This window comes from Coregonus lavaretus (assembly GCF_964263955.1).
Source record: "Coregonus lavaretus genome assembly, contig: HAP1_SCAFFOLD_4728, whole genome shotgun sequence".
NCBI classification, from domain to species: Eukaryota; Metazoa; Chordata; class Actinopteri; order Salmoniformes; family Salmonidae; genus Coregonus; species Coregonus lavaretus.
Genome location: NW_028164164.1, coordinates 5638 through 17500, shown reverse-complemented (window position 1 = coordinate 17500; position 11863 = coordinate 5638). Strand labels below are relative to the sequence as shown.

The 11863-nt window shown below is 51.7% G+C and overlaps 1 protein-coding gene across 1 annotated transcript in view; it reads left to right on the top strand.

The window, feature by feature from the left end:
* Nucleotides 1-10013, top strand: part of LOC311117358 (serine/threonine-protein kinase Nek7-like) — a gene marked incomplete at its 3' end in the record, with an annotated part of 39762 nt that extends 29749 nt beyond the window's left edge. The window contains exons 3-5 of the mRNA XM_084192315.1: nucleotides 2199-2307; nucleotides 2412-2519; nucleotides 9787-10013. Of these exons, the coding sequence (XP_084048441.1) occupies nucleotides 2199-2307; nucleotides 2412-2519; nucleotides 9787-10013 (444 nt within the window). The remainder of the gene's footprint in view (nucleotides 1-2198; nucleotides 2308-2411; nucleotides 2520-9786) is intronic.
* Between the last annotated feature and the right edge of the window lie 1850 nt (nucleotides 10014-11863).

Genomic DNA, 11863 nt, shown 5'->3' with positions numbered 1-11863 from the left:
CACGGGAAACTGTTGAGCGTGAAAAACCCAGCAGCGTTGCAGTTCTTGACACAAACCGGTGCGCCTGGCATCTACTACTATACCGCGTTCAAAGGCACTTACATTTTTTGTCTTGCCCATTCACCCTCTGAATGGCACACATACACAATCCATGTCTCAAGGCTTAAAAGTCCTTCTTGAACCTGTTTCCTCCCCTTTATTTACACTGATTTAAGTGGTTTTAACAAGTGACATCAATAAGGGATCATAGCTTTCACCGGGATTCACCTGGTCAGTCTATGTCATGGAAAGAGCAGGTGTTCTTAATGTTTTGTACGCTCAGTGTATGTTGAGTGTGTATGTTAGGGATGGGCACAGTTATTCGAATATCCGAAAGGATGTTAGTATTTGATTACTTTTACATTTTAGTCATTTATCAGACGCTCTTATCCAGAGCGACTTATAGTTAGTGAGTGCATACATTTTTCATACTGGCCCCCCGTGGGAAACGAACCCACAACCCTGGCGTTGCAAACGCCATGCTCTACCAACTGAGCTACACGGGATTACTTGCTAGAGTATTGATTTTTGAGCAAAAAATAAAGTTTAATGAAAAAGCTCTGTCTAAAATGTAATTTAATTATCTGTGTGACAAGGTTAGACCATGACATTTTAATAAAACCACTTTTATGACCGTTTTTATTAGTGCACCTCGTAAAAAAGACTGGTAGCCTACACACTTTTCACGTGTGTGGCTTGTTATTGTCAGTTGATCAGAGCAGCACTACCGTCAGAGGCTCCATGTGTAACAAGTGAAGTGGGATGTTTCTAATCAATGAAAAATGGAATTACAATTACAGAATTAAGTTGGCTAAATGAGAAGGAATAGGCTACAATGATCAACCATCAGGTAGGCTGTTGTTTTAATATGAATGGAGTTGTTGTAGACAAGGTCACGGGGAGCAGAACAATTATCTCAGTTAGCCTTGCAAGCTAGCTGGCTAACTAACTTAGCTGGCTAGTGTAGCTAACTAGCTTCTTATATAGATGTGATGCAGTCATGGCAGACACTACCAGATGAGGTGATAGATAACCTATCAGTTTGTCTAAGTTGTGTGAGTCGGTTTGGCTACTTTCTCTCTCTCTTTCCCTCTGTGTCAGACACACTGGCTCCTCTCACGCCCCTCCCATACCGTCTCCCCTACCGTCTCCCCTACCGTCTCCCCTACCGTCTCCCCTACCGTCTCCCCTACCGTCTCCCCTACCGTCTCCCCTACCGTCTCCCATACCGTCTCCCCTACCGTCTCCCATACCGTCTCCCCTACCGTCTCCCCTACCGTCTCCCATACCGTCTCCCCTACTGTCTCCCATACCGTCTCCCCTACCGTCTCCCCTACCGTCTCCCATACCGTCTCCCCTACCGTCTCCCATACCGTCTCCCCTACCGTCTCCCCTACCGTCTCCCCTACCGTCTCCCCTACCGTCTCCCCTACCGTCTCCCATACCGTCTCCCCTACCGTCTCCCATACCGTCTCCCCTACCGTCTCCCCTACCGTCTCCCATACCGTCTCCCATACCGTCTCCCCTACCGTCTCCCCTACCGTCTCCCATACCGTCTCCCATACCGTCTCCCCTACCGTCTCCCATACCGTCTCCCCTACCGTCTCCCCTACCGTCTCCCATACCGTCTCCCCTACCGTCTCCCCTACCGTCTCCCATACCGTCTCCCCTACCGTCTCCCATACCGTCTCCCATACCGTCTCCCCTACCGTCTCCCCTACCGTCTCCCCTACCGTCTCCCCTACCGTCTCCCATACCGTCTCCCATACTGTCTCCCCTACCGTCTCCCCTACCGTCTCCCCTACCGTCTCCCATACCGTCTCCCCTACCGTCTCCCCTACCGTCTCCCCTACCGTCTCCCCTACCGTCTCCCATACCGTCTCCCCTACCGTCTCCCCTACCGTCTCCCCTACCGTCTGTACTGAAACAACAAGCAGAGTGCACCGCCTCTCCTGAGTCGCACGAGCAAGTCCCCATTGAAGTTGATATATATATATATATTTTTTTTTCTCTTTAAAACACATGTATTTAGACTATCCTGATATCCGGAAAAAAACCATATTTTTTCGAATAGTGAAATCATTGTAAATACCCATCCCTGTGTGTGTGTGTGTGTGTGTGTGTGTTGTCCAACATTTTTGTGTTGTGTGTCTGTGCAGCACTTTAAGAAGCAGCGGAGGTTGATTCCAGAGAGGACAGTGTGGAAGTACTTTGTCCAGCTGTGCAGTGCACTGGAACACATGCACTCCCGACGGGTCATGCACAGAGGTACTATACATGCGTACACACACACACACACACACACACACACACACACACACACACACACACAAGCTCTTGAACTTGAACTACGTGCCCTGTCCTCTCTACAGATATCAAGCCAGCTAATGTGTTCATAACTGCCACAGGAGTGGTCAAGCTGGGAGATCTGGGACTGGGAAGATTCTTCAGCTCCAAAACCACCGCTGCCCATTCTCTGGGTAATAATACACACACAGACACACGCAAAGGGAGGGGATGTGTTTGATTAGCTGGTACAGCCCAGAACCATGTGTGTTGTAAAGCTGGGGTTTGAGGCCTTCTAAAGGCAACTCTGGGGCTGTTGCCTCTTCATTGGCCAGTTAGTCTCTTCCTGTTGCCTTGACCCATGACCTGTTGTCTGGGCGGAACACGTCTGGAACACGCCTCGCCGTCCCGCTGCCCGACACACGGCTCTGACTGCTGTAAAACGCTGGCCGGCCGACACTGGCACATGGTGTGTGTTTGTGGTTGTGTTGTGGTGAGGATTGTGTCAAAAATGCTCAATTTACATATTCTCATGTTTTCAAATAAACAGTAATGATTTTTTTTTTTTTACATAATTGTAAACAATAGGATGGAGAGAGCGCCTCACACTGACAGAGTGTTAATGTTACATTTGGAAAACAGAAAGCCAATATTAGGCTATGTAGAAACCGAGTACACAGTATGATGACTAGATATGGGCACCAGCCTTAAAGTTGGGACCACAGTGCCCCCTTTAGGTCTTCTGTGAGTAGGCTGCTCCTTCGGCCCTTGGTCAGGGTGGGAGAGGAGAGGAGGAGAGAGATATAGTTAATGAGAGAGGAGAGATAGTGAATGAGACAGAATGGAGGGGAGAGAAGCAGAGAGGGGAGGGAAGGAGAGGAGGAGGAGAATAGAGGAGAGAGTAGAATAGAGGAGAGAGGAAGAGGAGAATAGAGGAGGAGGAGAATAGAGGAGAGAGGAAGAGGAGAATAGAGGAGGAGGAGAATAGAGGAGAATAGAGGAGGAGGAGAATAGAGGAGAGAGGAGAATAGAGGAGAGAGGAGGAGGAGGAGAGAGGAGGAGGAGAATAGAGGAGAATAGAGGAGAGAGGAGGAGGAGAATAGAGGAGAGAGGAGGAGGAGAATAGAGGAGAGAGGAGGAGAATAGAGGAGGAGAATAGAGGAGAGAGGAGGAGGAGAATAGAGGAGAGAGGAGAATAGAGGAGAGAGGAGAATAGAGGAGAGAGGAGGAGAATAGAGGAGAGAGGAGAATAGAGGAGAGAGGAGGAGGAGAATAGAGGAGAGAGGAGGAGAATAGAGGAGAGAGGAGGAGGAGAATAGAGGAGAGAGGAGGAGGAGAATAGAGGAGAATAGAGGAGAGAGGAGGAGGAGGAGAATAGAGGAGAATAGAGGAGAATAGAGGAGAATAGAGGAGAGAGGAGGAGGAGAATAGAGGAGAATAGAGCAGAGAGGAGGAGGAGAATAGAGGAGAGAGAAGGAGGAGAATAGAGGAGAGAGAAGGAGGAGAATAGAGGAGAGAGGAGGAGGAGAATAGAGGAGAGAGGAGAAGTACTGGAGAGAAAAGGTGAGGCAAGTTTCTCCGCAAAGGGTTAATCTCCCCCACGGGCATGGAGACCAGGATCCATCCATTCCCAAAAGCCTCTCTTCTCCTCTTTGACCCTCATCTTTCTCTCTGTACCCCTCTCTCTCTCTCTCTCTCTCTCTCTCTCTCTCTCTCTCTCTCCTGCTGTCTTTCTCTCTGTACCCCTCTCTCTCCCTCTCTCCTGCTGCATCTTTCTCTCCATACCCCTCTCTCTCCCTCTCTCCTGCTGCATCTTTCTCTCCATACCCCTCTCTCTCCCTCTCTCCTGCTGCATATTTCTCTCCGTACCACTCTCTCTAGCTGCCTCACTGTCTATCCAACTGTCTTTCTCAAACTTTCTCTCCTTTGCTCTTTCTCTCTCCCTCCATTCTTTCCTCCTCCTCATCTCTTCTCTCTCCCTCCCTCTTTGCCTCGCTCACCCTCCCTCCTTTCCTCTGTCTTTATCTCTCCTCTATACCGACGTCCTTTCCCTCCCTCTTTCTTCCTCCTACCCCCTCTTCCCTTTCCCCCTTTCTCTCCCCATAGCCCTCATCTCTCATTCCCTCTCTCCTCTCCTTCCCTCCCTCCCTCCCCCTTTCTCTCCTTCTATCCTCATGTCTCTCTCTGCATGGGGGGCAGTGAAGTGTGTGTGCCTGTGTGTTTGTGTTTGAATCGCTCTCTCTGAATCTGTCTGTGTGTGTGTGTGTGCGTGTGCGTGTGCGTCTGTCTGACAGTTTGGGGCTTTAATGAGTCCAACCAGCCCAGTAGAAGAGGGAGGTGCAGGCTAGATACCAGTAGAAGAGGGAGGTGCTGGCTGGATGGAGGTGCTGGCTAGAGACCAGTAGAAGAGGGAGGTGCTGGCTAGATACCAGTAGAAGAGGGAGGTGCTGGCTGGATGGAGGTGCTGGCTAGATACCAGTAGAAGAGGGAGGTGCTGGCTGGATGGAGGTGCTGGCTAGAGACCAGTAGAAGAGGGAGGGGCTGGCTAGAGACCAGTAGAAGAGGGAGGGGCTTGCTGGAGCCCAGTAGAAGAGGGAGGTGCTGGCTGGATGGAGGTGCTGGCTAGAGACCAGTAGAAGAGGGAGGGGCTTGCTGGAGCCCAGTAGAAGAGGGAGGTGCTGGCTGGATGGAGGTGCTGGCTAGAGACCAGTAGAAGAGGGAGGTGCTGGCTGGATGGAGGTGCTGGCTAGAGACCAGTAGAAGAGGGAGGTGCTTGCTAGAGACCAGTAGAAGAGGGAGGTGCTGGCTAGAGACCAGTAGAAGAGGGAGGTGCTGGCTAGAGACCAGTAGAAGAGGGAGGTGCTTGCTAGAGACCAGTAGAAGAGGGAGGGGCTTGCTGGAGACCAGTAGAAGAGGGAGGTGCTGGCTAGATACCAGTAGAAGAGGGAGGGGCTTGCTGGAGCCCAGTAGAAGAGGGAGGTGCTGGCTAGAGACCAGTAGAAGAGGGAGGTGCTGGCTAGAGACCAGTAGAAGAGGGAGGTGCTGGCTAGATACCAGTAGAAGAGGGAGGTGCTGGCTAGAGACCAGTAGAAGAGGGAGGTGCTGGCTAGATACCAGTAGAGGAGGGAGGTGCTGGCTAGAGACCAGTAGAAGAGGGAGGTGCTGGCTAGATACCAGTAGAGGAGGGAGGTGCTGGCTAGATACCAGTAGAAGAGGGAGGTGCTGGCTAGAGACCAGTAGAAGAGGGAGGTGCTGGCTAGAGACCAGTAGAAGAGGGAGGTGCTGGCTAGATACCAGTAGAAGAGGGAGGGGCTTGCTGGAGCCCAGTAGAAGAGGGAGGTGCTGGCTGGATGGAGGTGCTGGCTAGAGACCAGTAGAAGAGGGAGGTGCTGGCTAGAGACCAGTAGAAGAGGGAGGTGCTGGCTAGATACCAGTAGAAGAGGGAGGTGCTGGCTGGAGACCAGTAGAAGAGGGAGGTGCTGGCTAGAGACCAGTAGAAGAGGGAGGGGCTTGCTGGAGACCAGTAGAAGAGGGAGGTGCTGGCTAGAAACCAGTAGAAGAGGGAGGTGCTGGCTAGAGACCAGTAGAAGAGGGAGGTGCTGGCTAGAGACCAGTAGAAGAGGGAGGTGCTGGCTAGAGACCAGTAGAAGAGGGAGGTGCTGGCTAGAGACCAGTAGAAGAGGGAGGTGCTGGCTAGAGACCAGTAGAAGAGGGAGGTGCTGGCTAGATACCAGTAGAAGAGGGAGGGGCTTGCTGGAGACCAGTAGAAGAGGGAGGTGCTGGCTAGAAACCAGTAGAAGAGGGAGGTGCTGGCTAGAGACCAGTAGAAGAGGGAGGTGCTGGCTAGAGACCAGTAGAAGAGGGAGGTGCTGGCTAGATACCAGTAGAAGAGGGAGGTGCTGGCTGGAGACCAGTAGAAGAGGGAGGTGCTGGCTAGAGACCAGTAGAAGAGGGAGGGGCTGGCTAGAGACCAGTAGAAGAGGGAGGGGCTTGCTGGAGACCAGTAGAAGAGGGAGGTGCTGGCTAGATACCAGTAGAAGAGGGAGGGGCTTGCTGGAGACCAGTAGAAGAGGGAGGTGCTGGCTAGAAACCAGTAGAAGAGGGAGGTGCTGGCTAGAGACCAGTAGAAGAGGGAGGTGCTGGCTAGATACCAGTAGAAGAGGGAGGTGCTTGCTGGAGACCAGTAGAAGAGGGAGGTGCTGGCTAGAGACCAGTAGAAGAGGGAGGTGCTGGCTAGATACCAGTAGAAGAGGGAGGTGCTTGCTGGAGCCCAGTAGAAGAGGGAGGTGCTGGCTGGAGCCCAGTAGAAGAGGGAGGTGCTGGCTAGAGACCAGTAGAAGAGGGAGGTGCTGGCTAGATACCAGTAGAAGAGGGAGGTGCTGGCTAGATGATGGTCCAGGCTCACAGCCCAGTCGAGGAACCGGAAGATTCTATCCATACATTTCTACCATGACAATATAATCTTCTCTTCCCCAGAATGCAGCTCAGTTGTCTTAACGATCTCTAATAATGGAAATCAATCCTAGACTTCTAGTTTATCTGCCTGAATAAATGAGTGTGTTTTAATTGGGAATGAATGAATGCTGACTGAGGCAGGCAGGCACTGTTGCTCTGCTCCTCTATACAACTATTAGCATAAGAGAGGCTGATGCTCTTTAATCAGCTGGTAATGGATGTTAAGGGAACGCCGTTCAAACTGCACCAGGAGACCTCCATAGCAACACACACACACACACCGCCAACCTGATGACCAATTAAAACTGGGCTCTTGCAAGCCAGCTCCCTCTCTCTCTTTCTCTCTCTGACCTCTCCTCTCTCTCCCTATCACCCCCTCTCTTTCTCAGCTCACTTGTGCTTTCTCCATCTCATTCTCTCTCACTCTCTCTCGCTCTCTCTCTCTCTCGCGCTCGCTCCCTCTCTCCCCCTCTCCCTCTCTCTCTAGTTGATGGTGGAAGTGAAGGATTATTTTTAGAATTGGAGGTCACACGTCATTATACAGACCTGACATTTAGAGATAAAGAAATGTTTTCACACCCCAATTAAAAAACACACCCCAATAATGCACTTTAATTTCTGCACAGATACACATAAACTCTTATAGCTTTCCACGTAATAGGTTTATTCAAACTAATGAATATCATGTTTTTATTATTAGTTAGACTGTCTTGTACACATTCACAGCTAAAAGCTGAATTGCAGTTTATAAAAAATAAAATAAAAGGATATAAAAGTTGAAGAAGAAGACAAAAATATGAGGATGGTGCCTGCTCTGCTCTTGGTGAAGGTCTCTATTCATCGGGTAGCCGAGTGGGATGGTTGTTCTCAGTCTCTAGCCATCTCTAGCCATCGGACTACTCCTCCACTAGTGATGTGTAGGACCCACTGGGGGCGATGCTTCTTCTGCTGCCAATACGGGCGCTAAAAGCTCACCACACATCATCAGTCCAGTGTATAAAGTCCCCCTCACTACGAGGGTGCCATTTCCACACTGCAGACTTCTCACTTTGGGCGGGTTAAACTAAAAGCCTTGTTGAATGCATCTTTTGAATGCAAACGGTAGACAGTTAGCTATAGCTAACTAGCTTAGCAAACCAAACACATCGATCTGGCATCATTTCTGCCATTCCATTGGTCAAGGCAACTATTCGAATTCGATCAAAATTCAATGAGTTATCAAACACACCAAAAACATTATTTAAAAAAATTAATTAAATATGTACAATATTTACAGGTCTCAGAATATGCTTCCATTATGGCATTTGTTTTGATTTGATTTATTAGGATCCCCATTAGCCGACGCCAATGGCAACACCTAGTCTGACTGGGGTCCGACATATAACGCACAAGACATTACAGACAAGACTTTTACTCCATTTAAAAACATGAACATGTAGTGTGTATGAAAATGTATGCACTCACTAACTGTAAGTCACTCTGGATAAGAGTGTTTGCTAAAATGACTTTTAAAAAATGTGTGTGTGTGTGTTTGCATCTATCAGTTACACATAATAATATGAATTATTATTATACATGTCAGTACATACACACAACAAGTAGGTCACAACCTATATTAGATTATACATTGGAATACTTCCCCTCAACATGTTAATGTTCTGGGTGCCTCTGTTTGAAGTGGACGTGTGCTAGATCAACCCCCAGTTTTTGTCTGGATCTGTCTCTGGTCTCTCACCCTTTATCTGTCAGCTATCTTCCCCGATCAGGCTCACTAGTGCCCTCTGTGGTGGGACAGTGTAACTATAGCTCGTCCCTGTACATGACTGGAGCTGTGTGATTGAACTGTGGGGTCTGGAGCGGGCCAGACAGCATGGTACTGTACTGTATGACTGTGGGGTCTGGAGCGGGCCAGACAGCATGGTACTGTACTGTATGACTGTGGGGTCTGGAGCGGGCCAGACAGAATGGTACTGTACTGTATGACTGTGGGGTCTGGAGCGGGCCAGCCAGCATGGTACTGTACTGTATGACTGTGGGGTCTGGAGCGGGCCAGACAGAATGGTACTGTACTGTATGACTGTGGGGTCTGGAGCGGGCCAGACAGAATGGTACTGTACTGTATGACTGTGGGGTCTGGAGCGGGCCAGCCAGCATGGTACTGTACTGTATGACTGTGGGGTCTGGAGCGGGCCAGCCAGCATGGTACTGTACTGTATGACTGTGGGGTCTGGAGCGGGCCAGACAGCATGGTACTGTACTGTATGACTGTGGGGTCTGGAGCGGGCCAGACAGAATGGTACTGTACTGTATGACTGTGGGGTCTGGAGCGGGCCAGACAGAATGGTACTGTACTGTATGACTGTGGGGTCTGGAGCGGGCCAGACAGAATGGTACTGTACTGTATGACTGTGGGGTCTGGAGCGGGCCAGACAGAATGGTACTGTACTGTATGACTGTGGGGTCTGGAGCGGGCCAGACAGAATGGTACTGTACTGTATGACTGTGGGGTCTGGAGCGGGCCAGACAGAATGGTACTGTACTGTATGACTGTGGGGTCTGGAGCGGGCCAGACAGAATGGTACTGTACTGTATGACTGTGGGGTCTGGAGCGGGCCAGACAGCATGGTACTGTACTGTATGACTGTGGGGTCTGGAGCGGGCCAGACAGCATGGTACTGTACTGTATGACTGTGGGGTCTGGAGTGGGCCAGACAGCATGGTATTGAGATTATAGTTTCACAACCACAGCCAGAGTGTAGTGGTTGTAGAATATCTGTTGGACTCCTGTTTCTAATCACGATGAGGTATGGAAATGAGAGCTGAACTGGAGTTGTAATGTAGTGGACAAGTAGTTTGTGTGTGTGTGTTTGTGATACCTGTCTGTCTGTCTGTCTGTCTGTCTGTCTCTCTCTGAGGTTGTGTGTGTTGGGACATATGTGGTATGCTGGAACGGCTAGGTTAGCAGCGGAACAGGCTAATGTCTCTCTCTCTCCCTGTCTGTTCCAGTGGGCACCCCCTACTACATGTCTCCAGAGAGAATACATGAAAACGGATACAACTTCAAATCTGACATCTGGTCGCTAGGCTGCCTGCTCTACGAGGTAACGTATATGATACACATAACACATATACTGTACACACACACACACACACACACACAAACACAGATTTGTGAGGTAAAGGTGGATAGAAGAGCTGTAGTGTGTTTGAAGCTAGTAGAGAACTCCCAGTGACATGTCCATGTGGTTCAGATCAACTGGGTGGATGTGATACTGACCAGTTAGATTACTCTGTAAACAAACCTCTTCCAGTTAAGAAGGGGGTGGGGAGAGAGAGTGAGAGGGAGAGGGGGGGGGGGGGGGGGGGGTAGAGAAGAGAGGGAGGGGGGGGGAGAGAGAAGAGAGGGAGAGGGGGGGAGAGAGAAGAGAGGGAGTGGGAGAGAGAGGAGAGGGGGGAAGAGAAGAGGGGGGGTGGGGAGAGAGAAGAGAGGGAGGGAGGAGAGCGAGGAGAGGGAGGGGGGGAGAGAGGAGAGTGGGGAGAGAGAGAAGAGAGGGAGGGGAGTGAGAAGAGAGGGGGGAGAGAGAGGAGAGGGGGGAGAGAGAGAAGAGAGGGAGGGGGGTGGGGAGGGAGAGAGAGAAGAGAGGTAGGGGGAGAGAGTGGGGAGAGAGAAGAGAGGGAGGGGGGAGAGAGAGAAGAGAGGGAGGGGGGTGGGGAGAGAGAGAAGAGAGGGAGCGGGGGGAGAGAAGAGAGGGAGAGGGGGTGGGGATAGAGAAGAAAGGGAGACAGGGAGGGGGGTGAGGAGAGAGCTGAGGGGGAGAGAGAGAAGGGATGGAGGGGGGGTGGGGAGAGAGAAGAGAGGGGGGTGGGGAGAGAGATGAGAGGGAGGGGGAGAGAGAGGAGTGGGAGGGGGAGAGAGAGAAGAGAGGGGGGGGGAGAGGGAGGGGTGAGAGAGGGGAGAGAGGGGGGAGAGAGAGAAGAGAGGGAGGGGGGTGGGGAGAGAGACGAGAGGAGGGGAGAGAGAAGAGGGGGGGGTGGGGAGAGAGAAGAGAGGGGGGAGAGAGAGGAGAGGGGGAGAGAGAAGAGAGGGAGAGGGGGGAGAGAAGAGAGGGAGAGGGGGTGGGGAGAGAGAAGAAAGGGGGAGAGGGAGAGAGAAGAGAGGGGGGAGAGAGAGAAGGGGGGTGGGGAGAGAGAAGAGAGGGAGGGGGGAGAGAGAAGAGAGGGAGGGGGGAGAGAGGAGAGGGAGGGGAGAGAGAGAGGAGAGGGAGGGGGGAGAGAGAGAAGAGAGGGAGGGGGCTGAGGAGAGAGGAGAGGGAGGGGAGAGAGAGAGGAGAGGGAGGGGGGAGAGAGGAGAGGGAGGGGAGAGAGAGAGAGGAGAGGGAGGGGGGAGAGAGAAGGGATGGAGGGGGTGGGGAGAGAGGAGAGAGAGGAGAGGGAGAGAGGAGAGGGAGAGGGGGGTGGGGAGAGAGAGGAGGGGGAAAGATAAGAGAGGGAGGGGAGAGAGAGAGAGGATGGAGGGGGGTGGGGAGAGAGAAGAGAGGGAGGGGAGAGAGAGGAGCGGGAGGGGGGAGAGAGAAGAGAGAGAGGGGGAGAGAGAGGAGGGGGAGGGGGGAGAGAGAGCAGTGGAAGGGGGGGGAGAGAGGAGAGGGAGGGGGAGAGAGGAGTGGGAGGGGGATGGGGAGAGGAGGAGGAGAGAGAGAGAAATGGGGAGAGAGAAAGAGAGAGGAGGAGGAGAGAGAGATATGGAGAGAGAGAGAGAGGATGGGGAGAGAGAGAGAGAGAGGAGGAGGAGAGAGCGAGAAATGGGGAGAGAGAGAGAGAGGATGAGAGAGAGAGAGATGGGGAGAGAGAGAGAGGATGGCGGAGAGAGGGAGAGAGGATGGGGGGAGAGAGAGGGAGAGAGGATGGGGAGGGAGAGAGGTAGAGGGAAAGAGAGTACCAGTATATAGCTGTGGTGTGTTTGTGTGATATTATCTGTCCTTTCTAAACCTGCGTCACACAGACCCACCCTGCTCCCATTGATCTGAAAACACTCTTTAGTGTATATATGAAGGTCTTACAGGTGTGTGCATTGGATGTTGGATGT